Genomic DNA, 25,536 nt, shown 5'->3' with positions numbered 1-25,536 from the left:
AGCCAAATAAACAGCAAAAAACTTGCCAATTCAAGAACAGTTGTGAAAGGGTTAACCGTGAACTTCCTCTCTTCTGCTTGCGGTCCTAGAAAGAAGCTGGCAGCATCTTGCAGCACTTCTCCATGGAAAAGGCAGCTCTAAGCCATGACTGGAAAAATCTCTCTCTCTACATTGTGCCTTCCGAAAACAAGGCACATGTCTTAGTTGAGGGGGTGGGCATGCAAGAAAATACAGTACGAAAGCTTTCCTGGAGAGCAGTGTTAGTGTTGAAACGCAGGGGAAGAAGGCTGGTCACTCATTTTACTGCAGAACCAGAAGCCGCTCCAACAGTTCAAATCATACTTTCATGGGTAGGTTGAAAGTTTAAGTGACTGGCATTTTTGGACTGTGACAGCAGTTTGTGAAGTATCTCATATGTTCCAAGTCAAAACCATGTAATGCTCTTTCAGAAGCAGATGGGAAGTTAATATATTATTTGAAGCTATGAAATAGGTTATCCTTTTTTACAAATTTCTTGCTTTGTATTACAGCAGTTAATACTCTTCTTTTTATATCAAGGCCTTTTGGTGAAAAGAAAAATATTCAAGACTGGGCACTTTAAGTAAATACTTCATTTTTAACACTATTAATGTCCATGTACTATTTTTCTAGCCAAATATGAAGATACCAGAGAATGGAGGTGGAAGACATTTAAAGGAAGGAGGTCAAAAACAAAGCAGATAGAGAGTCTGAGTTTGACGGTTAAATTTAAAAATATTTCCACATGTCCATCATTTTGTTGTTTTTTTTAAACCATATATTAACAATATTGCCAATTCTTCTACAACAGTATCAGTTTAACTTGTGACTGATAATTATGAACAGAATCTGTGGGTAAAATACTAAGTACTTGACAAAAAGTCCAAACAACGTGTTTTGTTTTGTTATTACACCGGTGGTTTGGGTGAGGCTATAAGGGGTTGGAGGAGGCCTCACTGGGGACTCACAACGAAGTGTGAGGACCCCAGTGCCAGAGTGGGCGCAGTATCTTCATAAAGGGACCCACAGTGGTGTGGGGGCCCCGGCGCCAGTGAGGGCGCAGTTTATGGGGTGCTTAGACCCCAGCCCCAGAAAGGGGGCATTTGAGAAGCCCCAGTGTGGGTGTAGCAAGCCCCAGGTGGGGCACTATTGAGAAGCCCCAGCGCGGGCGTGGCAAGCCCCAGGAAGGGGGTGACATTATTAGAAAAGCCCAAGTTGGGCACCACGAGCCCCGGAGAGGGCAGCGCCTTATTGAGAAGCCCAGTGTGGGCGTGATGAGCCCCAGGAAGGGGGCAACTTTGAGAAGCCCAGGTGTGGGCGTGGAGAGCCCCAGAGAGGGGGCACTACTGAGAAGGCCCCGAGAGAGGGAGAGGAGAGCCCCAGGAGGGGGTGGCAGTGTACGTAGAAAGAGAGAGATAGAGACAGACCGACGTCGATTCCATCTGCGAGGCTTGGGGCGTGGTATCAGGGGTGGCTGGAGCCACACATAGCCCATAAGGCTAGGGTGCCCCAAAGCACCCATTTGTAAGACAAGATCCACAAGGAGTCCAGGAAAACCACGGGGTCTGAATAAACATAGAGACGTGTCCGAGAGGGCGTAAGGCAGCCTCCCAACCAATTCAAACCATCAAAGACGTGGTGGACGAGAAATAGAGGGTGCCCTTGAGCCAACTTGACACGGAGAGGGGGCCTTAAGGAGATCACGGCCCTCCTGTAGGACCCCGCCATGACACACATGATTACCTCTTTAAAACTGATTTCTACAGTTAAGTTCTTACCCTTGGCTCATCTTCTACTTGATCACAGTGGTGGAAGTAACAAAAAAAGTCAACAAGTACGACTGTTCAGCATTAACTATTAAGGAAATTATGTCTACTTTCTCTGGTTTATATACTGTCAACTCCAGAGATTCTGGCATTTGCCAATTGCATTTAGGACACTCGAGCAACTGTCAGAAAAACCAGTTTATAGATGCGTCCTGTACAACTATATTTGTAAATAAAGTAAGGTTGTTTTTACATTTATTTATTTTTTACAAAGCACACATTTTTGGCGTCAGATTTGTAACATCTATGATGTGACAGGTGGCTGGGTTATAGGAGTGTCAGTGAAGCAGAATCACTTTTATCATCCAGCAGTCAGATTCCTGTTTAGCAAGCATACTCTGAAATCACATGCAAAGATGCCTCGTCTAAGCTCTAGTTACTCTGTCAGCCATGAAAAAATACGATCCATACTAATAAACAAGAGAGAAGCAGATTCTCCCCAGGATAGTCAGCCAGAAGAAATATCACAAATGCTCCTCAAACCTCAGATTTTCAAAATGCACCCTAGCATCCCTCACCATCTTTGTTCTCTCTGAATGAATCCTGATGAAACATGCCCTGAAAGTCAACAAATCTGAGTTATTTTGGATGCACAAAAGGAAGTTATTCAGAAGCTGAGAGGCCCTCTTGGAGAAGACCCTGCTTACTTCCTATAATGTAAAAATGTGAGTTTGAGCCTTCAGTGACAACTGCAGCAGAAACACTTGAAGATGAATGGAGTCTCTCAGATACGTGACTTTCAAGTTATTTACGGTTCTACTGGCCTAAACGCAATATGCTGCTCTGGTCAGAATCAGACCATCAGTGCAAATCAAACACCCAAGTAACTGTTCAGTGCCTTAGCCGCCATTACATCGCTGCTGCTATGGGCCAGAGCAAACATGCTCCATACCCCAGACTGTGGCAAGGCAGAGCTTTCCAGAGCCAGACCCAGAGCAAGGGAGGGATAGGTGTGCCAGGGAGAAGTGGCAGGCAGGAGAAGAGGCTGCAGAAGAGCAGGGAAATTGGGGAGCCAAGCAGCAGCTATGGCTGCTGCCTCCATCTCCTCCCACCACCACTTCCTACTCAATTCCAAGACAAGGGGCTTCCCCCCACATCAAAATGGGTGGGGAACCGCATTTTGGAATCAAGTAAATACAGTAACTCTAAGATGAGCAAACCTAAAAGATAATAGTTATGGAACAAGTATTGAATTCCTTATGGTGAGTCTCCATTTTACCCAAGGTTTTCACTAATTTAGGTATGCTTTGTGGAGAAAGTAGCATTCTAATCGTAGCAGGCAAGCAATTGTCAGCAATTATAAAATAAAATCAACTCCCCCATTCCTCCATCTTGTCCTTGATTCTTTTATATGTGGTTTTTGTCAAAGTACACTCCCTTCAGCTGCAACAGAAGAGCAGAGACTTAACAGTGTTGCTCTTGAATGGTCAGAGGTGCCCTGCATCCAAGTCTGGAAGTCCTGGAAGCAGACACTTTTAGAAGTGTTTCCCTTATGGCTCCACTGAGCTTGCACAGTAAAATGTTTTAAAAGAAATAGGAGAATGTGTCAGTAAAAAGCCTTTATTAAAAACATCTTAGACAAGAGGAGCTCAAAATGTAAACACAATCTTCTGCCCATTTCTGCAAATCCTTTTCTAGGTCAGTTCTTTTGAATATGAATTGTCAATTAAACAAAACAAGATCATGATCTCTTCTACCCAAGAATTTCTTCTGCATACTAAGCACGATGGGCTAAATTTATCTTAGGATTTTCTACAGTGCTCAAAACCATTTTTTTTGAAGGACTGATTTGAGGAATTGCACCAAATTCATCAGGCTCGTTAAGTTGATGTTGCATCCTCTTAACAGGTGGAACAAGCATTTGAGGTTCTGTTTTATTTGCACATTGACAAGAATGAATTAACACCATTCCTATCCAAGTATAGTAAAGCCAATCTATAGTGCAGTGGTTCTCAACTGGGGTGTCACAACACCGGTATTGCCTCCACAGTGGCATGAAAAGACTGCCCCACATGAGCTACAGCATGAGCCAGCCCTCCTGTCTGCTTTAGGGTTTCAGAAAATCCTAATGAGGCAGGAGAATGGGTGCGTGCTGCAGCCTTCCCCAGTCTGGTTGTGCAGCAGGAGCATTGGAGCAGTTTTACCTGGAGACAGTAACACCCAGTTGAGAACCATTGAGGTAAACAGAGGCAGCACCAACTGGTTCTCAACCAAGGGTGACGCGACATTCAGAAGTGGTGGATGGTTGTCCTGACTCTGAAGAGCTAGACAATACTGCCATTAATTTAAAATAAACCCACACACTTAATAAGGCATATAGCTTATCACAGACGCATAACAGTTAGATGGAAAAGACTTCTTGGGATCATCTAATTCATCCTTCCATTTGGCAGGATTGCATCCATTTGTGCTTACTGAGTCTATAATAAAAAACATGTTCTTAAAAAGTGGCCTGTGAACACTGCAAAGCTAAGCAGCATTTCCTCATATTGCAAGCAAAAAAATCTCTTCCTACTATGAAATAATTCCCTAATAAATAAAAAAGATTACTTCAAGGACTCTGACTTAAGACTAATCAAAAATCAAGTGGCAGAAATTATTCACACTGGGTGGATTTTACAAAAGCTTTTGACAATCTGCACTGCGGCTCACTCTTGAATGTCTTCAGATATTCTTGCACACCAGAGGTAACCCCCGCCAAAGCTCTATAGTAAGGTGTAGCTTGCAGCATCAAAATAAAAGCAGACTGAGTGGGTGGTTTTAAAATGGTAACTGGTGTCAATGATGCACTCTCTTACCTTTGTTTAGCATGGCCATGGCTGGATGGATACAACACAAGCATTCCATGGCTTAATGGTACACTAGAAGATTTAGGTTTTGCTGATGACACAGCTCCTCTGAGGTTATGTCTACACTGCAGTTACTGCTGTGATTGCAGCTTGTGTAGACATAGTTTAAAGCTAGCTCAGCTAAGTAGCTCAAGTACTGATAGCATCAAAGCTGCTGCTGCAGCAAAAACAAAACTCAGTGCAAGCAACTAAACTCATCCCAGAAGCTGGATCAGTATATGGGTGGTTAGTCTGAGCAGTGATTGAAGTGAAGACATATGTCAGGTGACAGCTCAAATAAGCTACTAAACACCAAAAGCTTGTCCAGCACCACAAGAAAATTAGTGTTAATAGTTAGCTACCAAAAGGGAGAGAGAAAGAAAGAAAACCTAATGAGAAAGGCAGCAACTCCCAACTTCAGCATTACATTAAAGGCAGAAGAATCCAAAGGCACGTCAATTCACACCACTTGTCCCCATTGGCTTACATATTGTTGCTGGCATCTAGGCTAGGGACAGAAGTTACTCACAAATCGGTTTAAGTGATCAGAAACTGGTTTTAACCTGTAACAGAATAGCAGTTCAGTGCACATAAACCAGTTACAAAATGGCTAAAACTGGTTTAAGATAAACCTGACTGAACGTGTTATCAGACTTAACTGATTTAGGTTAAACCGGCTTATCCCAGACCTTTCCTGGTTCAAGCTACATTACAGTCCCCCAGCATCCCAGAATGCTTTGCAGCCCTGGGCTGGGCTGTGCTGTCTGCTGAAGTAGAGCAGGGTTGGCCCCACCCCTCTGCTTCCTAGCTGGAGCAGTGAGGACTGGCTGACGAGGGGGTGGACTGGGAAACCTGGCTGGAGATGCAGCCCGGCCTGCCTGGTGCGGGCAGAGCAGCCCCCGCCACACTTTTCCTCGCTGGACTGGAGGGAGCAGGGGTGTGAGCCGGCAGGCTCAGGTGGACAGGAGGGAGGGGGGTTTAAATCCCCTCCAAGACCCACAAGATCCCCATTCCAGGTCTGCAAAGAGGGGCTGCCATGCTTCTGCCCCCCCCACCCCACTGCCTGCTACAGTGGAGAGAAGGGGGCACAGCCACGCCCCAGCCAGGGCTGGCAGAGCAGGGGGGGGTTAATCCCCCCTCCCCCAAACCAGCACAGGACTTCAGCTGGGGACTGCCCAGTTTTTTCCCCCACTACTTGCTGCTCGAGTGGTGGGGGGGCATAGCCAGAGCCGGCCCTGGGCAACAGTCGGAGGAGAAGGGGGGTGTAGGGAGGGAGATTAAAATATTCCCTCCCGGTGGCACAGGACCCCAGCTAGGGTCTGCCTGGCTTCCCCCGCCCAGGCTGCTGCCCAGGGCTGGCTCTGGCCACACCCCACACCACTTAAACTGGGGGGGGGGGAGGGGGAAGCCAGGCAGACCACGGCTTGGACCCCATATCAGTGGAAAGGCAATTCTACTCCCTACCACCCCTTCACCTCAGGCTGCCACCTGGAGCCAGCTCTGGTCATGCCCCCCGCTGCTCAAGGACAAGCCTGGCAAGAGCTGCTTCCCCCCTCTCCACTCCAACTCAGCTTCCCTCCAGCCTTGTGGCCACTGCCGAAGGGATGGGAGGGCTCGCTCTAGCATCCCACGGCTTCAGCCTGAGCCACTGCAGACATGCGGCTGCATTTCCAGAATAAAAAGTGAATGTCTGTTCACTTAACTTCTTGGTTCAATCTACACAGGTTAGACTAACTCGCAAAGATTGAATCAACTTAGGCTCGGGCTTTTTGAATGTTTGTACTTAGCCCTAGAAAGAACTAATGCCTGAAACTACAGAAGTGGCAGCTCATTTGCTACCTTAGCTCATGCTTGGTTGTTGAGAGGGATACAACTCAAAGGCCAAACTGAGAATTTTTCAAGCATTCTCTTCAGGTTCACATATGGATGTGAAAACCAAGTATTCAAAAGGTAGAGACAAACTAAAGGTCTTGAGAAATTAGTTCAAATGAAGTCATAACAGAATCTGAGATCTGTCAGTGACTTCAGCAACTGGTTCCCTCCAGTTATCCAGAAAATAGAGACTGAAAAGAGGGGCATACACAGGGTAGAGGGAGTCTGCCACAGCAGTTATGCCATTAGGCAGAGACACAGAAAAGACTGATTGAAAGTATCCCTCGGTGCAGTCCCCGGAGGATAGGAATTGTGGAGATTTAGGGTGTCTGTAGATATGTGGGATGCCTGCTCCGATTCACTGTAATTGCAGCACGTTGGAGCGGACTTGGTTAACTGAGTCTGCTCCAACGTGCTAATTATCACGCTGCAGCAGCCTTGACATCTCGTGTATTGTGTGTCCCCATGCTTCAAAATGGTGATGGAGGGACTTTAACTAAAGCTCAAACAAGCTTTAGTTAAAGCACGCCCGCCACCATTTTAAAGCGTGGGACACTGAATACACGAAATGCTGCACGCATTTTAACTACAGCAGCTCCCAAATGCCTCTCTAATGAAAGCACCCCCCCTCCCACCCTCAGAGCACATGTAAAGATGCCCTTAAAGACCACGCTGCTGCTTTTTCTTTCAAATGGCCAACTTGGAGCAACACTTATGGGGGTGAAGATTGACAGCCTGCTCACAGCTCACCTTGCTACATGGAAATCCAAAATAGCAAAATCCACAATAATATCATCACAACAGTGACCAAACGCCCAATGGTCTCCCAGTCCATTGGATGCATGGAGCAACAACCATAGAAAACCATGCTAAGAACGGCCCCAACTACTAGGGGATGGTGGCATCTTGTTCATGCCCTGAGTAATTTCTAGCAGCATAGGAAGGATCCAAAATCTAAAGTTTCGGTTTTGGGTAGTTTTTCCTATTTATATACAAATGAGGCCATTTGAGCAAAACAAGAAGTGAATTCCATAATACTGAATAACAAAGAGCATGAATGCCACAAACTAAGTATTCTGTCTCTTTTCTTATCGATTTATCATATATTCTGTGTTGAATACACCTCTGATGTGGTAAATGAAAGTGCAGCTGGTTTACTCCAGATATGACTGAGTGAGCCTTGTATGGCTATGCCCAGATCATTTATTTTTCTATTATATACATTCAACAGGTGCTCAACTTGTTAGGTGCATCACTGACTCAGTTCTGAACCAGTGAAAATCTACTGGTGAACCCAACACAAAAGGGCACAAGTACACATATATTTCAGACAGATGGTAATTTTTCCTGGTTAAAAGTAGCTGAAGAGAGGCAAGACAGCACCATCCAGGATCACACAGAAAACTGACTGGTAAATTATAGCTATGAAGTTTGTAGATACTGCTCTATTATATCTCCTGCTTCCTAAAGTAATTCCCACAGCAACCACACGTTTTGAGACTAATATTTAAAACTAAGCCTCAAATTTGACTGCTTTTGCCCATTCTGCTCTTTAAAAAAAAAAAAATAGTGTTATCATAAAACACCTTATAGTTCATCTGTGAAATCTGCTATAGAGCAGCATTTTTGTTGATTTGCTCATTTATCTAGCATTGTTTGCTTTGCTTTTCCCAGTCTACAGGTAAATGACACGACCAAACTGCTGCTGGAGCAGGATGTTTGAGAGATGCTTTCTGACACCTCTCAGCAGATGTTCAGGTGTAGATTAAGAACCGAGGGCACTATTTGAAAAGAGGAAGTTGATCATGTGTCCCAGCCAATACTCCCTCGCAGTAAATCAAGTTCTAGTGCCCTCAGCTGTGTAAAAACTATTGCTGAACAAATAAATGCTGTCACATTATACGCTGCTACTGTCATCTCACTCGCTGCTATGGAAAATTATCCAAAGTACCTCTAATTCATGGGGTGTTATATAAAACCAAATTCTATTATGAAACACTGGAAAAGGTGCACGTGGCAGGAGCAGTTGATTTTCAAACAACCTTTCTGAAAGATTTTTTTTTATGGAGCAAAAGGATGAATAACTAATTTAAGACGTGAAGTGGGAAAAGCTTTAAGATTTCATGAAGATTAAGTTACCAAAAAACAAGGGAGAAACAAAACTGCTTCACGTCTATCATTAAAAACGGGATGCACGACAGGTTAGTTCAGTATTATAGTTTCCAGTAGTCCCCATCATCTAAACGCCCGTCTTCTGCTCATGAATGCCCTTTTTTCTCAGGCACAATTACAATAATTGGAGTCTTCGAAAGTGTCTCAACTGCTCAGCGTGGTGTCCCAAGTGTGTCAGGTATTTTACCAGTTGCTGACTAGTTGGATCTTACTTCAACTCCATGTGACACACACAAGATAAAATTATTATCTATAAAAGCTATCATGATGGAGTTGGAAAACACTGCTGTACAGTTGCTAAATAATAATAATAATAACTTCCATCAGCAGGAAATTTACATGTGGAAGTTAAAGGCAGTTATGTAACTAACAATAGGCATTACCTAAAAGTAAGACTTTTAAGCTGAACTTGGCCCACAGTACATAATGTTTAGCATACACTGTACATATTCAGTCCAAAACACCTCCACAGTTTTAGTCACCAGTCCTGTTAATTATGCTGTTTAATTTTACATGGATCATTTCCCATTGCACAAATTCATGAACAATTAGTTACTTTAAAGATCTTGTGTACTATTCTATTCATATTAAGCTGTAGCACTTCACCAATAGAAGTATTTTAAAAAGCAAGTGCAAGGAGTCCTAACAAAGTTCTTTCTATTGAATGTGTGTCCATCAGAAAACACGGTTTGGCTTTGCTGATGCAGATACTATACACTCAGAAATGTACCAGTAGTGTTGAACTCTATTTATAATATCAGAAGATATTGGTCATGCCATCCTTTGCAACAGGAACTTGGTATATTAAAATTCCAATCAGTCACTAGGTCTTCAGGTCTATTTTAACAATGTGGTGAATCAACTGATTCTTTAAGAAACTCTTTCCAAAGTATTTTTAAGATTTTATAAATATTTAATTTTGGATGTCAGGTTCTCTTTCAATTTTAATGGCTACAGTATTTGACAATTTTACATATACTGCTGTCTTCTCTTGAATTGCAAGGTTTACTGTACTGAGTTTGGGGGGACAGGTTCAGTTCACTGGGTGGGCATCTGCAGCAAACAAACACATACAGCGGCTGTGTTACAACTCTAACAAAAAAGTGGAAACGCTGATGCTGCTCTCACACCTTTATATGGAAGGGAACACTCAACATTATGATTTGCCAGCATAAGCTATAAAATGCAAGTAGCATGCTTCTGTCCTTGCCATTTATTAAGGAAGACATTTATTTGCCATTTTCAAATCTTTGTTATTTGACTATTTAAAGCTGAGGTGAGGAAAGATGAAGAGGCACAAGATACCTTAAAACAGTGATTCCCAAGGGTATATCACAAGAGTGGTGGAAGCACAGTGCAAAAAAGTGTGGAACGGTGACTGAAGTGTGCTGCCAGTTTTAATCCAGAAAAAGGTGTACCCAAGACATTAACAGTCTGGGGAACACTGTCTTAACCAACATGCTTCACCTCTAAACAAGGGGTCACCCCTAGCACAGAGTACATTACTGCTAAAGCTTTTACTTCTCTTCACTTGAGGAATTTCCTAAGAAAAGATATTTTGGACAATTATTTCATCTGGACACCTGCTTCCAAAGAACTGCACTAGGACATGATTAGTCGTACCCAACTTGACAACTGCTTTTTTTAATCATACCAGCCTATGGGGAAAGGCTCCATCCCAAAACCATCCAAATCCTGGAACTGTCATAATTGTGTAATCAAGGATTTTTTACATGTCTGCATCTTAACCTAGGTCTTAAGCGATGGTCAGCATGAGATGTGTATTCTCCACTTAGAGTAGGGATGTCAAACATCCAGCCTGCAGGCTGAATCCTACCCATGGAGCCTTATGGTCCAGCCCATGGGTCTCCAGACTGACCCAAAGACCGCATGGGACATGCACCGGCTCTGGCCCTGACTCTCTATGTGGCACATTGGTTAGACTCAGTGCCACGCATGTTGCATCCAGCACAAGGGGTGTTCAGGGTGTGTGCTGCATATGGTATCTATGCGTGACAGGCCCTGCATGCTAGTTCCAGGGCCACTCTGGATCAGCCCACAGGCTGCCCATGTGCACTGTGTGTAAAGCAAGACCCTCTAGTCTACAGAAACAAAAAGGGACGGAGATACAAGTGACCTATAACTGGGTCAGATGTGGATTACATCTAAAAATTAAAATGATCACTGAGTGAGAACAGTAGCTACGTAAAACCTATTGGGGAAAGTCTTACTTTACATAGCTAGAAGTACTGAACACACAAAGCCAATGCAACTTAAAGCTACACGCTACAGTTTAACATTAAAAATGTCTGCCCTGCTTTTCAGATGCTACATTTGTTATTGAAGTAGTTTAGTGAAAGTTCAATAGAATAATCAAATTCTGACACTGACTTTCATAAGAGATTGGGGTTTTCTCTGCCTCTGAACAGCCAACCAGCGGGTATTTGCATATGCCATGCACACTCAACAGTAAGACACAAAACATACTGTCATAAAGCCACATTTCAAGTCTTCCTTCAAATTGGATGTGGTCCAATTGGTATCAGGTAGAATATTTAGACAGCATGTGGGCACAATGTTTATTAGAGGTCTACATCAAATTTCTAAATACGAGAACAAATTACTATTTCCACACCTCTGATCAATGACAAGTGTTCTTTACTGAGAAGCATGTCAATCAAATTTAAGGAAATTATTTTATTAGCTTTTTCAGTTAATAGGGATAATTATATTAAAAGAGATTTAGAACTATATAGTCAAAAACCCTTCAAGTATATTTACCCAATAATTTAACTATATTATTCCTTTTGCCACATGCTAAGGTAGGAGATATTAAACATACTTACAAGGATACACTGTTAAAATTAGGTCTGGGTTCAGTATTGTTATGGCACTTTCATATTTAATCATTTCCAACTGCAGAACTCATACAAACGAGAGAGAACATATGGTGGCTTTGAATTCTATTTTGTTGATATTACAAAGCGATACCAATGTAGTAACAGCCCAGAGACTACAAACAGAAGTTGCTCCTGAATAAGCAGCCCTGGAGTCCTTTAAAAATGGTTTTAGATCAGGACATTGTGACTATGGAGACACGCCATAAGAACCACACCTGGTACCCTGAAGCATGTAATGTTTGGACCGCTGTAGTCCTCTAAAAATAGTTTTAGACTAAAGCAGCATTTTTCTCCTACATTATCACTAATATGGCATTTTGTTTTGCATACATTGGAAACTCCATTGATTAATTAAGAAATTAAGCACTCTAGGTAAAACTTCTTACATCAAGGGTGGGCAAAATACTGCCCATGGGCTGGGCTTGGCCCACTGAAGGATTCTGTCCAGCCCACAGCAGGTCCCTCGGTTGTGGTGCATGGGGCTGGTCCCACCACCCCAGGCACATGGTGGGGGTGGGGTGGCACAGTGGCCAGACCTGCTTCCTGGCAGCAACAGTTCCTTCTGGCTGCTGCCACTGCCAAACCCAGCCCTGCTACCCAGGTACCTCAACCCATCTGCCCCACACCCACTGACAGGGGTGGGACCTGCACAGGCAGGGTACACAGCTGGGCAGGTGGGATGGAGCCACAGGCAGGCAGGGAGTGGTGTTTGGGAGCAGAATGGGTGGGGAAGGCCAGGATCAGGGGTGAGATCAGAGGGTATTGACAACACAGGGCTGGGGCCTGGGGCAGAGCTGAGATCTACTCCCTGCATGCCCGTCCGCGGAACCAGCACCCACTACAGGGGTGTGTGGGCAGCGAACCGTGGCTCTGCCCCAGACCCCAGCCCTGTGCCATGAGCCCAGCTCCAGCCCTGCCCGCCCATCCTGCTCCTGGCTACCACGCACCGCCCGCCTGCGGCCCCATCCCAGCCAGCTGACCAAGTGGAGAGCAGAGTCACTTAGGGAGTTTTGGTGAGCTATTGCATGGGGAAGGGAGGGTGCTGACCCAGCCAACAATAGCTCACCATAGTTTCATAGTTGTTAGGGTTGGAAGGGACCTGAGGAGATCATCAAGTCCGACCCCCTGCCATGGGCAGGAAAGGATGCTGGGGTCAAAAGGCACCTTACCAGGGTCAATCTAGCCTCCTTTTGAAGACCTCCAGGGTAGAAGTGAGCACCACTTTCCTTGGAAGTTGGTCCCAGATCCTAGCCACCCTGACTATGAAGTAGTGCCTCCTGATGTCTAGTTTGAACCTACTCTCAGTCATCTTATGGAGGTTATTCCTTGTTACTCTCAGTAGTGCTCAGGGGAACAGGGACTCTCCCAATGCCTGCTGGTCTCCCTTGGCCAGTTTATAGATGGCCACCAAATCCCCTCTCAGCCTTCTCTTGTGGAGGCTGAACAGGTTCAGGTCTCGTATCCTCCTCTCATTGCGCCTGCCCTGATGACCCCTGATCATGCAGGTGGGCCCTCCTGTGGACCCTCTCCATGTTGTCCACATCCCTCCTGAAGTGCGGCACGCAGAACTGGACACAATACTCCAACTGTGGCCTGACTAGTGTCGCATAGAGGGGGAGGATCACCTCCTTGGACCTGCTTGAGATGCATCTGTGGATGCATGACAAGGTGCGGTTGGCCTTACTGACTGCGTCCTCACACTGGAGGCCCATGTTCATTTTAGAATCGATAATGACTCCAAGATCCATTTCTGTCTCTGTGCTGATGAGAAGGGAGTTCCCAAGCCTGTATATGTGCTGCTGGTTCTTCCTCCCTAGGTGCAATACCCTGCACTTGCCAGTATTGAATCCTATCTTACTCTCATTCGCCCACCCCTGTAACCTGTCCAGATCCAATTGTAGCCTGTCCCTCCCTTCTAGCATGCCCACTTCTCCCCACATCTTAGTGTCATCTGCAAATTTGAACAAGGTGCTTTTCATCCCCTTGTCCAAGTCGCTGATGAAGATGTTGAATGGTGCGTGCCTGAAGACTGAGCCCTGGGGGACCCCACTGCCCACATCCCTCCAGGTTGAATAAGACCTGTCCACCACCACTCTCTGGGTGCGGCCCTCCAGCCAACTGGCGACCCATCTGACTGTGTAGACATAGACACCACAATCTCATTTTTTTAATGAGAATGGGGTGAGAGACAGTGTGGAAGGTCTTCCTAAGGATCAGAAAGACTATGCCCACCGCGACACCTGCATCCAAGGATTTTGTGACCTGGTCGTAGAAGGCCACCAGGTTGGTCTGCCAGGACCTGCCTCTAATGAACCCATGTTGGTTGCCCCTAAGCATAACCTCCCCTGCTGGCCCCTTGCAGATATGCTCCTGGATAATTTTCTCAAAGAGCTTCCTCAGGACCGAGGTAAGACTAACAGGCCTATAATTTCCTGGGTCCTCCTTCCTCCCTTTTCTGAAAATGGGGACCACACTGGCCCTTTTCCAGTCCTCTGGCACCTCACCAGAGCACCATGAATGCTCGTAAAGCTGTGCCAGGGGTCCCGCAACAACCTCTGCTAATTCCTTCAGCACTCTGGGGTGGAGATCGTCAAAACTCCCTATGCGGCCCCCAGGCCCAAATAATTGCACCCCCCCAACATACATGATGTGGTTTACTCTATCTTCATATCTGTTTCCTGCATTGGGAGGGTCAAGCCCCAGAAGAGAGTATAAAGTTTTGGGTTCAAAATTATAGAACAGGGTTAATCTTTATTATATTTGTTAATTATGAAGTATACTAATCAACATATTTCATGCTTATAAATAAGAACATCACTCATACTAAGTTATAAGAACCCTCAATAAAAATAGAGAATTAGATACTAAGTTCCTTCCATGAGTCTTCTGTATCTCTAAAGAGAATGGGCGGTTATTCTGTCCCTCAGGGTTCCTAGAGGCAATGATTTCATGTAGTATTTGCACATAAAAACAACAAGAGATTTGCTCATGTTTGAAGATTTGAGATAACAGTTCTAATAAAGATCCATGAACCAATGGTGGTCTACAGAGAATTTAGATGTGGTCTATGGGAGCTTGCAGGTCACATGATGCAAACTTTCTTATTCTTTTCCAGCTAAATCACAGCAAGTGAAGTTAGAAATAATTTACATTCCTTCCAAATATGACTTTTCCACATAATCATTTGTGAAAGCTACCACAAAGTATCGCAAACAAGAGAGGGACTAGTTCAAACAGTCAAAAATGTTTCACAAGATACTCTTAGGAGCAGTTTAAACAGGTTTTGTATTTTTATTCTTTTTCCATTATTAGTGCTTATGTTTTAGCAGCCTGGCCCCACCCCTGGTGTTGTCTTCAGAATGGGACAAGTCTTTAACTACAACTTTCGTATCCAAGTGCCTCAAACCATTCAGAAGCCTGCAGGCAGTGCTCCTGTAGAAATATTCAAAGTCTGATAATACAATGCAGCTGCGATGGGGTCTGGGTCAAGGGCTAATGCTACAGGTCCACTTCCAGGCAGCAGTGCAGGTCAGGGATCAGGCAGTGGCATGGCAAACAAGGGCACAGACTTCGCTTTCCCCCTTGCTGCTGATGGCTATATCCATTGGGATCAGAGGACCCCGATTTCTACGGCAGGTCACGCCCCAGTAGCTATGCCAGACTTCCAGCAGACCAGCTGAAATGGTTCAAGGGGCCATATGTTTGACACCCCCGACTTAAAATGTCCTTTTAAAGGAGGAGAACTTCTAAAACCCCCCAAAGGCAAATGATTTCCATGAAAGTCAAAGCAATTAAGATACATTGTTCCAGCATTTATGCAGCTCTCTACACATTTGAAGAACTCTTTAAAATGTTTATGGAGTTGGAATATTTCACAAAATAAGTCAGGTAGAACAAAAGGTTTAGCAATAAAACTTTAGAAAAAGGCACAGGAGAGAGAATCGCAAAAATCCCCATCTGGCAAAAATGCTGTGCCTGCTTCCCTGTGCATTAAAGAGCATCCAGCTCCAATAACCTAGACATTCATGGATTGAAGATATGATTGGTACCACTGCCTGAATCAAACAACTTTCCCCTGCTTCAATGCATGCATCTTTCAGTTTCAGTAAGCTGAGAGAGAGAGATAGAGAGGAAGTATGAATAAATCTCAGAAAGACAGACTGAGCAAAGATAAAGGATGTTAATTTGACAGTTCTTTGGCATCTTAGCTATAAAGTAGTAGTGATAAAGGTATTCCCTTCATTGGTAAACTGCCATTGGTGACTGAAAATCAGCTACCAATGTAGCTGCAACAGGACCACTTCGGATCCTAAACATGTGCAAGTTGTGATCTGTGCAGAAGTTCCACTGATGCAAGTCACAGCATCTCTTCATCAGTGCACGGTTTGCACCAATGCAACTATATTGGCGGCTGCCCCACCGAATACTGGAATCAAGGCAAGTTTCTGATGTAAACAAAGGGCACTGACAGAATGACGTCCTGTCGCGTGATCAGCCCCCTGAAGCACTCTGTAGCCATGCCCTGACAGAAAAGCATGGCTGCAGAGAACTTCAAAAGTGCCCCATCATGAGACCATCTGAACCTTCATTACACAGGCAGTCAGATGAAGGTGTTCCAAAGCAGAGCACCTTCATTAACTTTTGCCATTCCCTGCTGGGAGCAGGGTTGGGCTCATGCAGTCTAGCCCCACCCCTGGTGCGGTCTTCAGATGGGAGGGGGAGAAGAGAGAGGAAGGAGCTCAGACTGGGGTTTGCCCAGCCTGCACTGGAGGGTGGGGTGGGTGGTTTGGAGCCCCTCCCCAATCTATGCACCCCACCCTCCAGCTCAGGCTGGGCAACCCCCAGTCCAAGCTCCCTCTCCTCCCTTCTCCCTGCTCCTATCCTGAAGAGTGCACTGGAGCTGGGGGGTGGAGGACCTAGGTGGGGAAAGCTGCAGACATGCAGCCAGCTTCAAACTGAATCTTGATTCCCCCGCAATGGAGAACGTCTATTGGGTGGCAGGGGAGGGTTGCTGTAACTTGTGGCGTTTCCTGTAAAGCACCATGAGTTACAGGAGGAAGCTGCACGTCTGACAGTGCCCAAAGACTAAATTCAAAGTCCTTCTTACAAATCCATCCAGGATTCTCTCAGGAGCAGCTGAGTTTGAATGACAGAGAAGAGGTCCGATATGTCATGCTGACTGTATGAAATGAAATGCTGCAACTCAAAAGTGATATTTTCTTCTCTATCATCTTGAGTGTTTAGGCAACGAGTTCGTGGCTAGATGTGAAAAACCTTGTGAAGCTCACCCTAAAACTCTTGATTTCTGTTAAGCATCCTTTCTTCAAACAATTTTAAGTTGATGGTTGGGAGATATCTAAAACAATCAAAGGAACCCTCCAAGGAATATTAAAATATTCTCTTAGTTAAGTCCAATGTTACAAGCATAGACTTTAATAAGACAATTTAATTTCATAATATGTTGTCCTTTAGCCAACTGAACAGCATTTTATCAACCACAGTAAGCAGGCAAGGCTGCCCTCTTGTTTTGTGAACACAGTCACCTTTGGTTTCAGCCTGTCTGGAGAGGAACCCTGCTACTAAAGTGGGTACCACTCTATTACACAGTTTCTGTTGAATCCCCGAAGAGCTGGTTCTGCATCAAGAGAGCCATAAGACAACTCCAGCTCCTATATTGAAGTTCATGCAGCAATTTGCATAACCAGAAATAAATTCCAACAACAAACACAAAAATTTAATTAGGCTATTGCACAGAGTGCATAGGTAGTCTCTTTTGACATGTTAACTCTCTCAAGTTTTACAGTGGCAAGTGGCCTGTAATAATCTCAAAGCATTGGAATAAAAAGCTGATATTCATATGGAATTCTATTTTTGTAACTGTAATATTTGCTCAACCTCGAGGTAAAATTTATCCAGTTTAAAAACTAAATTTTAAAAATCGTTACTGAACACAGCATCCTTTGTTACCACCCATATTCATATAAGTGTCCAGGGTAAAGTGCCAAAAAGATGAAAGAACAACTCATGAGTCATTTCCCCAACCCATTTAAAATATTGGCTCAAAGCTATGTTACCCAACAAAAAATATTTACAAATAGGGGCACTGTCCACATACTGTAGAGTTGCACACAAAAATACCATTATCGACATAGCTTTTGTAAAACTAAGGTGACATGCCATCAAGTTCTACTGCAGGGGAGATGCTGGCAAGAAGCTTTGTAAGTGGGCATAGGGACAGAGTGGGAGGAAAAAATAATAAAAAAAAAAAAGAAAAGAAGTATAGATCATCTACATTTACAATGCTGCTCAGCTGATTATTAAGAAGTCACACGCTACCTTCTTCCTCCTGCAGTCTGAGTTCCTTCTTAACTGGAAAGGAGTCCAGTCTGGGCAGACTGATCCACTAAGCAAACCCAGGTACTCAGAAGAGTAAGGTATTCCACCTCTTTTAGCCCATTCTTTTAGCCACACAGGAAGAGAGAAACAGAAGTAGTTCACAAATGTAAATCCTCAGCTGAGCAAAACCAGGAGAGAAAGAAGAATGCAATTACTGTTCTCTCTCAAGCCAATGGAGACTGCCATCCAAAGAGCAGTTCTCAACCTGATATCAGCATTCCCCTTGCCAAAAGGGAAAAGAACAAACACCCTTACAACATACTTTGCTGAGGTAGATTTCAAAACACACCATCAAGGTAAGTCAGCATTAGCCTCCCATTTACAGAAGGTAAATTTAAGGTACAGACTAAATGATTTGCCTGAGTCCAAGTCAATCATCCATGCTGAAAACCACAGAATCCAGGTCTATTAATTTATGGTCCATTAATGGTCCATCACCCACCCAACAGAAGAAAACTGCAATGGGACATAGCCGCTTTGTGCTTGACTTGCCCAGTGAATAATCTCAAAGCCTCTTATGAAAAAAATTAACCTCCCCCCTTCCAATCCTACTTCCATTGTTGCCTTGTAATTTGGCCAGAAACTCAGAAAATGATTGTTATAGCCAAATTTTCTTTCTAGAAAATTGGGTCTAACTTCTGTTCATTGCAAGTGACTGACCTTTCACCGGGGTGTTATTTTCACTCATACTACTAAAGTTCAGACTTAATGAGAATTTCACAGTTCCATTTTCTGATTTTCAGCAGTTTAGATTAGAAAAATGTGAGGAATATTTTTCTCTACTTTTTTGGAATTAAGTGCAAGAACGCCAGAGGAATGTTCAATATCATGGCACATGCTGAGAGAACAATAGCTCTTTCTGATACCAGAGAGCAAAGCCAATAATTAAACAGGGTGGGGGGGGGGAGGCAGCAGTTATCCAAATGGGTTAGAGTCTGCAAAGATACAGAACAGTGCAAGATTGAGGTGTGTGTTTGGGGGGAGGGCTGGTGAACAAAGGAAAGACCTTTCTTACTTTTTCAGTGCAGCTTTTTTTTTTCCCAGAGAAAAGGAGAAGTCTCCTACTGTAGAATTTTGCAAATGCTTCCAGAAATAGGCTATAAAGGAATGAAATTGCTTTTGCTTATTAAAACTAGACACATCCTGTCACAAAGACATATGTTAACCAGAGGATAAGAAACAAAGGCATTATTGCCAACCCCAAGAGTATTAGCAATTTGGGATTACAATTAAGCATTTGTCACATGTCAAACCCCGCCCTCTCCTAAATCATAAGTAGTTAAAAAAGTGAAGCGAGGAGAGGAGATTTTTTTGAAGAGAAAAATATATATTTGGAGTTCCCTTCTAGTTTCTGAGCCTTTTAGAATTCACATTTCTAACCAATTTTTTCCCTTCTACTTATGGAGCTAGAAACTTAGAAAAAAAATACCAAGACGCTTATCTAATGGCATAACTTCCAAAGGTGGGACTAAGAAATACTAAATATAAAATCTGTGATAAAATCAAAATAATTGGCAGTAGTGGCATTGATAAATAAATATATCTCTGATTTCATGCTATAGCATGCTAATTAGCTATGGGAAACTATTAAAAAAGAAGGCACAGGGATTTCTTCAGGTTACCATCTTTGATGAAACTAATAAAGAATTAAGGCTATGATTGAGCTCCAAGAGAGGAACAAACCTTTATACCATTAGTAAGAGCATTCTGCACTGCCGGAGGAATGCAGATACTTAAAAAACAAACAAACAACCCAACTAGGAATCTGATGCATCTCCATTTCTTTCAGTAGTATTTGACCACTAGGGTCTTTAAAGCAAACTCTACCATAAAAACATTATACAGAAAATGGTGCCTAGCTTTACAAGTACTCCCCAGTTAGGCATACTCTTAATCAGATACCAAATTAGTGGGACTACACTACTGCAGTTCCCTTAACTTAGCAAGAAGGCATTCCTAAAAGACCTCTTGAATTCTACAAAGCAAACAGTTGCATTTTTAGCTGCCTCTTACTACTCGCACAATACCTTTAAGCTTATGCTTAGCCCATGATGGCAGACCTAGCTTGACAGATGATTTTATCTAGCCAGTAGGGCTTTTAGCTCATTACTGTACATCTTTTTGGGGCCAAATGCTTACCCTCCCACTCCAATGGAGACAGAAAAGTTGGGATTAATTCTCTCCAAGGATTGAAACCACCTTTCTAAAAAAAAGCCACTTCTGATGCATCTAACATCAACTGAGACTTTACGCACTAAAGCTCCATTTATCCTTCACTGGGCGACCAAGATTTACCCAAGGGAGCTTATATTCTTTTAGACTGTTTGGAATTTTGTTATTACCAGGGATCCTGGTTTTCCCTGTTAAAACACATCTCCAATTTTCGGATTAAAGTAAGTAAACCAAAATCCACATTTTTCCGTGATTAAAATGAAACGTCACTAATATCTATCTATCTATCTAAGTGGCATTTCATTTTAATCACAGAAAAATGTGGATTTTGGTTTACTTATTTTTATCCGAAAACTGTTGATTTTTTTTTCTTTTTATCAGAGAAAACCAGGATCCCTGGTTATAAGTCACAGGGTGGAAAGTTTGTTTGTCCTCACTCCAGTATTACCTTGCCCATTACTAATAGGTATTACTCAGAATGTATTTTAGCAGTTTAAAGATGCAAGAACAGACAGAGTCAAGGAGTTTTAGGGTCAATCGTTTGTCAAACATATTGTTGCCCACTGACACTAGACCAGATGCAGCAACACTGATCTTGGGTTTTTTTAACATGTATATTAAGATCTGAGCCAAAGATTCCAACTCCTTTACATCAGGAAAAATTCTGTATTTTCTGCTTGTCAGCTAAGCTAAGTAATGTGGTGCTGGAATCTGTTTAATTATTGGCTTTGCTGTCTGGTGCTCTCTACTAATGTAGGCTGGAATCAAGAGTGATTTTATTATAGCAAAAGTTTTAGATATTTAGGGAAGAAGAAGTTCTATGCTATTTTATCTGTGGGGTAGCTTGAAGACCTGTCAAACCACAATCAGTCTGATCACAAAATATCTATCTTCCTTCCCTGCTTTCAGTTTCTGACACCGCTGCTGAAATGAGTGAATCCTGCAGTAGAAGCAGTTGCGCGGGCCTCCAGCAGGGAATTCACAAGGCAAAGCAGCATCAAGCTGTAAACATCTTACCTACCCACCAGCCTCCAATGCAGCACTCATCTGCCTAAGATCTATGCATGTCACCAGAACCCTAGGAAGTGTATCTGACTAGCAACAGCTGACCAAAATATTTTGATGCATCTGAAATGATGAATAGAAAAGACAATAGATATTAAAGGCGTACAGAAAGCACAGTCACAGTTGCTAGCATTTAAAAGGTCCGGAACAAAAGCCCTACCAATAGCAGGGGATTATGGCTTCAGAAGTTGCAAAATTTACACTTGAATCCTGAAAATGCGACGGCTGCCAAGCTTCAAATTACTTGTCAACATAAAAAACTGTGGGTATTTGGCAGAACAGCTCGATCCCCCCCTCCCTGCCTTAGCCACAGGCACATTTGGCATTAAAATTTGCTTAGCCAACAACTTCAGCTGTCTGTCAAGTCTGAAGTGGCTGCCTTGGGGCTGCTCGCACCGTGGGCACGTTCGCCTTTCAGACAAGTTCTCCTGCAGATAAACCCGCCCGCTCAAGTTTAGCGAGCACTCAGCCTCTGCCGCAAACTGGTTCCCATTCGCGCTGCGCTGCTCAGCGCTTCTGATCCATGACAAGCTGCCCTGCGACCAGCCCAGCCCCGAGGATCCGCTGTAACACGATCCAGGAGCTTATGGCAATTAAAAAGAAAACCAACAAAAAACCCCTGGCCATGCCAAGCGCGCACGTTTAAGGAGACGCAGCTTCCCTTCAAACAGGCTGCAGCCGTGGGGCTTGAAGGCAGGCTCCTTCTCTGCCCGACCCGGCCCACTGGGGTGCCTGCCCGCTCCCCGCCCCCCTGCGCACACACCACTGCCTGCAAACAGCGGAGGAAGGGGGAGAAAAAAAGGAAAGAGCTGGGGGGGGGAGGAAAGAGCGGGGGAAGCAGGGGGAAAAAAAGGAAAGAGCAGGGGGGGGGAAGAGCAGAGGAAGTGGGGGGAAAAAGGAAAGAGCAGAGGAAGGAAAAAAGGAGGGAGCAGAGGAAGGAGGGGGGAAAAAAAGGGAAGAGCAGAGGAAGTGGGGGAAAAAAGGAAAGCGCGGAGGAAGGAAAAAAGGAGGAAGCAGAAGAAAGAAAGCCGAAGGAAGGAGAAAGCACTGGAGAGCAGAACTGAAGGAGAGGAGGGCAGGAGAGAAGGGAGGATGGAAAGGAGAGGAGAGAAAGAGGACAGAAGGAAGGAGGACGACCAGGGAAGGAGACAGGAGGACAGGACAGGAGCGGAGCGCGGCGCGACGCCCCGCGGAGCTCGCCCGCAGCGGGCGGACAAAGGGGCCGCAGGCAGAGGCGCCCCCCCGCCGCCGCTGCAGCCGGGGCCGGGCCGTGCCGTGCCGTGCCGTGCCGGGGCCCCCGCGGTACCTGTCTCAGCACCTTCCGGCAGTTGGTGCAGACGCGGTAGTCGGCGGCGGAGCAGGCGGCGGGACCGCTGCCCAGGGAGCCGGTGCTGCCGCGGTGCATGGCGGGAGCGGACCGCCGGGTGCTGCCACCGCCGCGCTGCTCCGCGCCAGCTCCGCGGCGCCCCCGGCCCCGCCGCCGCGCCGACCCCAGCCTGGCCGGGCCCCCCGCGCACACCCCCCCGCGCTCCGCCAATCGCCGCGCTCCGGCCACGCCCCCCGGCCCGCCGCCAGCCAACGGGAGGGCGCAAGCAGCGCCGGCCAATAGCGAGAGCGCTCGCTGGTTGCCATCTCCGGGCAGCCTCTGAGACAAGGGCGGGGGCGGGGCCGAGTCTCATCTCTGGGCAGCCTTTGGAGCCGGGGGGGGGGTGCGGCCTGAGCGGGGTGGGGGCGGGGCTTCGTCCAGCCAATGAGGCGCGGCTATGGAAAAGAGGTGGGCGTGGCGGTGCCCATGCGCTGGCGGCTGGGCGGGGGGGGGGCTGGGTGGCAGCGAGTGGTGGCCAGACCAGATCTGCCTGGCCCGCCCCTGCCAGGCCCCAGGGCTGAGAGGCAGCGGGTCCTTGTGCTGCCCCCTAGCCAGGGCAGCAAACACCTGCTGCCTCAGCTGCCAGGGTCAGTGCCTGGCTGCATCCCTTGCTGCAGTCCAGGGTCTCAAGGTGCCGCTGTCTTGGTGCGCTGGTTGCCTTCCAGGCGGGCGCTGGAGTAAGCCTGTCTGGAAACTGTGCAAAGCAAGAGGCATCACGGCCAACAGTGCATCCAAGGAGGCTAGGAACAGTTGCATGCACGGGTTGCCAGGCCCTCCTGGCTTCCAGGAACAACCGGGGATGTGTGAGCCCCACAGTACTGTAAACCTCTTGGACACAAGGTTGAGACAACCCCCCTGAGACAACCCCCTTCCATAGAAGGACCCTGTCAGCATATACAGACTCTCAGACCGGGGCTGAGAGCATCAACTGTATCTTGCTTGGATTATTGTCCCTTCCCTCCCCCAGACGTATAGATCGATTGTTTCATGGTAGAGAGGGACACTTTTATTATCCCCGTCCTCTAAAATGAATGTCGCTTTGGTGGTTTATCTGGAAAAAAAATACTGCTTTCTGGGGAGAGGAATCAAAAAAACAACGAACAACCCTGCTGCTTTGAAGCAGTTGCTTGCACTTGTAGAAACAAAGCGGTTGTGCTGCCAGGCAGGAGAGGATTAGATATTTGCTCATGGGAAGTTGGGTATGGTTACAGAGTGTATGTGTATGTGGATGTGTGCGTGTATGTTTGCCTCGGGTCGTGAAGATTGTTAAAAATGAGTCAGATTTGCTTGACTCTATACTAACATACTGAGACAGAGTATGTAATTAGGACAAACACAAACCTGAAAGCCGCAGTGCAAGATAGAGGGGGGTACAGACCTTTTTTTTATATTGTAGAGCTACCAACATTTCTGCCATCGATGGGCTCTCATAACTTGAGATGCTAAATACTTACTTGCCTGTTTATATTTAAGCTGGTAAACTGTCCCGCTGATTTCAATAAACTTCTGTGAATTAATTATAGGGTTTTATTTGATTCCTACCCTGGGATATAATGGGATAGACAGATTTGAACTTCTGACAGAAACCTATCACTGACATTCTAGCCCTCTGAAATCCCCAAGAGATTTTATTAAACCAATGTAAATGGCAAAATAAAGTTTTACCTTGTCAATGTAATTGTAAATGGGCAGGGAAATACTTGTGATCTGACAAATGCGTTATCTGTGGGAACATTGTTTGCTTTTACAATTAAGCAACATAAAGTTTAGTTAACTGATTATTTGTTAAAGGGATACTGTCAAATAATTCACATCTCCAGAAGAGATTATATAAATATAGGATCTGACTATCTTTAGGAAACCCTGCAAAATCTTCCACTGTAACAGAAGCAAGCTTCCTAGCATTGCTCATTCCCATCTTTGCCCCTCCCTCCCTCTACCCCACCAAAAAGAAACCACACCCCAAGCAGAGCTAGAAAAAAGCAGACCAGCCACTCTCTGTAGGTATGCTGGCAAAGGTGGAGTCCCTACTGTGGAAAGACTCAAGGGTGCTGAGCAGCAATAGAAATGCTCAGATAGATAAAAATGTTTATGGGTTGGGGTTTTTCAAGTTTTACAAAACTAGTTCAGCTCCATAAAATCAGAAAAAACATGTTTGTGGATGAATAAAAATACTATCTGTGCCTTGTTTTCATGCCAAAAACTGCAGCATCGGGCCATTGCAAAGAATCAACAAAATGAAACTGACCTGTCACTTTCCATCATCTAATCTGAATGAAATGCCAACATGTAAATAAATAGTATTCCTACTGAAAAGTTACTTTAAAATTAATTTGCCATCATTTTATGTCTTATTATAACACACTGGTGAATATAAGCGACACAGGGCCTCTCTGACATGCCACAGAGGATGTAAATTCTTACAGCCACTAGCCACAGAATATTGGCTCCGGCTCAAGTTACATCAATTCGTACTTTCAGTTCTGGGAGTCCCTGGTTCTACCAGATAAGATTATATTTTTAAATTAATTTTTAATAGATTAGACTGGTGTATATGTGTCTATTATATATAAAGATATAGATCTATCTATATAAAACAACCTACTTTCAATAACAGTATATATTCATTTTACCTTTCAGTATACAGACATTCATTGATTTCTTCAGTACGATTGCATTTGACCAGATGCAGGGGAAACTTAAACTGGGGCCTGTTGCCTGTTGAAATCATTCCCATATGAGCTACAGTTTAGGGCTGACAAAAAATGGACATTTAAAAATAGTGGAAAGACTCTGATTGACTCAGAGAAAGGAAGGGGCAGATTTTACGGCAGTCACCGTAGCCTAAGACTTGGGATGGTTTGGGTGAGCTTTGGCACACCTGTTATGGTCAGATCTTTCAAGACATTTAGGTACCTAAT

General features: G+C 44.8%; 1 protein-coding gene across 1 annotated transcript in view; it reads right to left on the bottom strand.

The window, feature by feature from the left end:
* SESN3 (sestrin 3) overlaps positions 1-22,710 on the bottom strand; it is a 66,565-nt gene extending 43,855 nt beyond the window's left edge. Inside the window, exon 1 of the mRNA XM_059721145.1 lies at positions 22,556-22,710. Within this exon, the coding sequence (XP_059577128.1) occupies positions 22,556-22,654 (99 nt within the window). The 5' untranslated portion in view covers positions 22,655-22,710. The remainder of the gene's footprint in view (positions 1-22,555) is intronic.
* Positions 22,711-25,536: the final 2,826 nt, after the last annotated feature.

This window comes from Alligator mississippiensis, chromosome 1 (assembly GCF_030867095.1).
Source record: "Alligator mississippiensis isolate rAllMis1 chromosome 1, rAllMis1, whole genome shotgun sequence".
Classification (NCBI taxonomy): Eukaryota; Metazoa; Chordata; order Crocodylia; family Alligatoridae; genus Alligator; species Alligator mississippiensis.
Note: the sequence above shows the minus strand (reverse complement) of the source record. Positions and strands in the feature narration are given on the sequence as shown.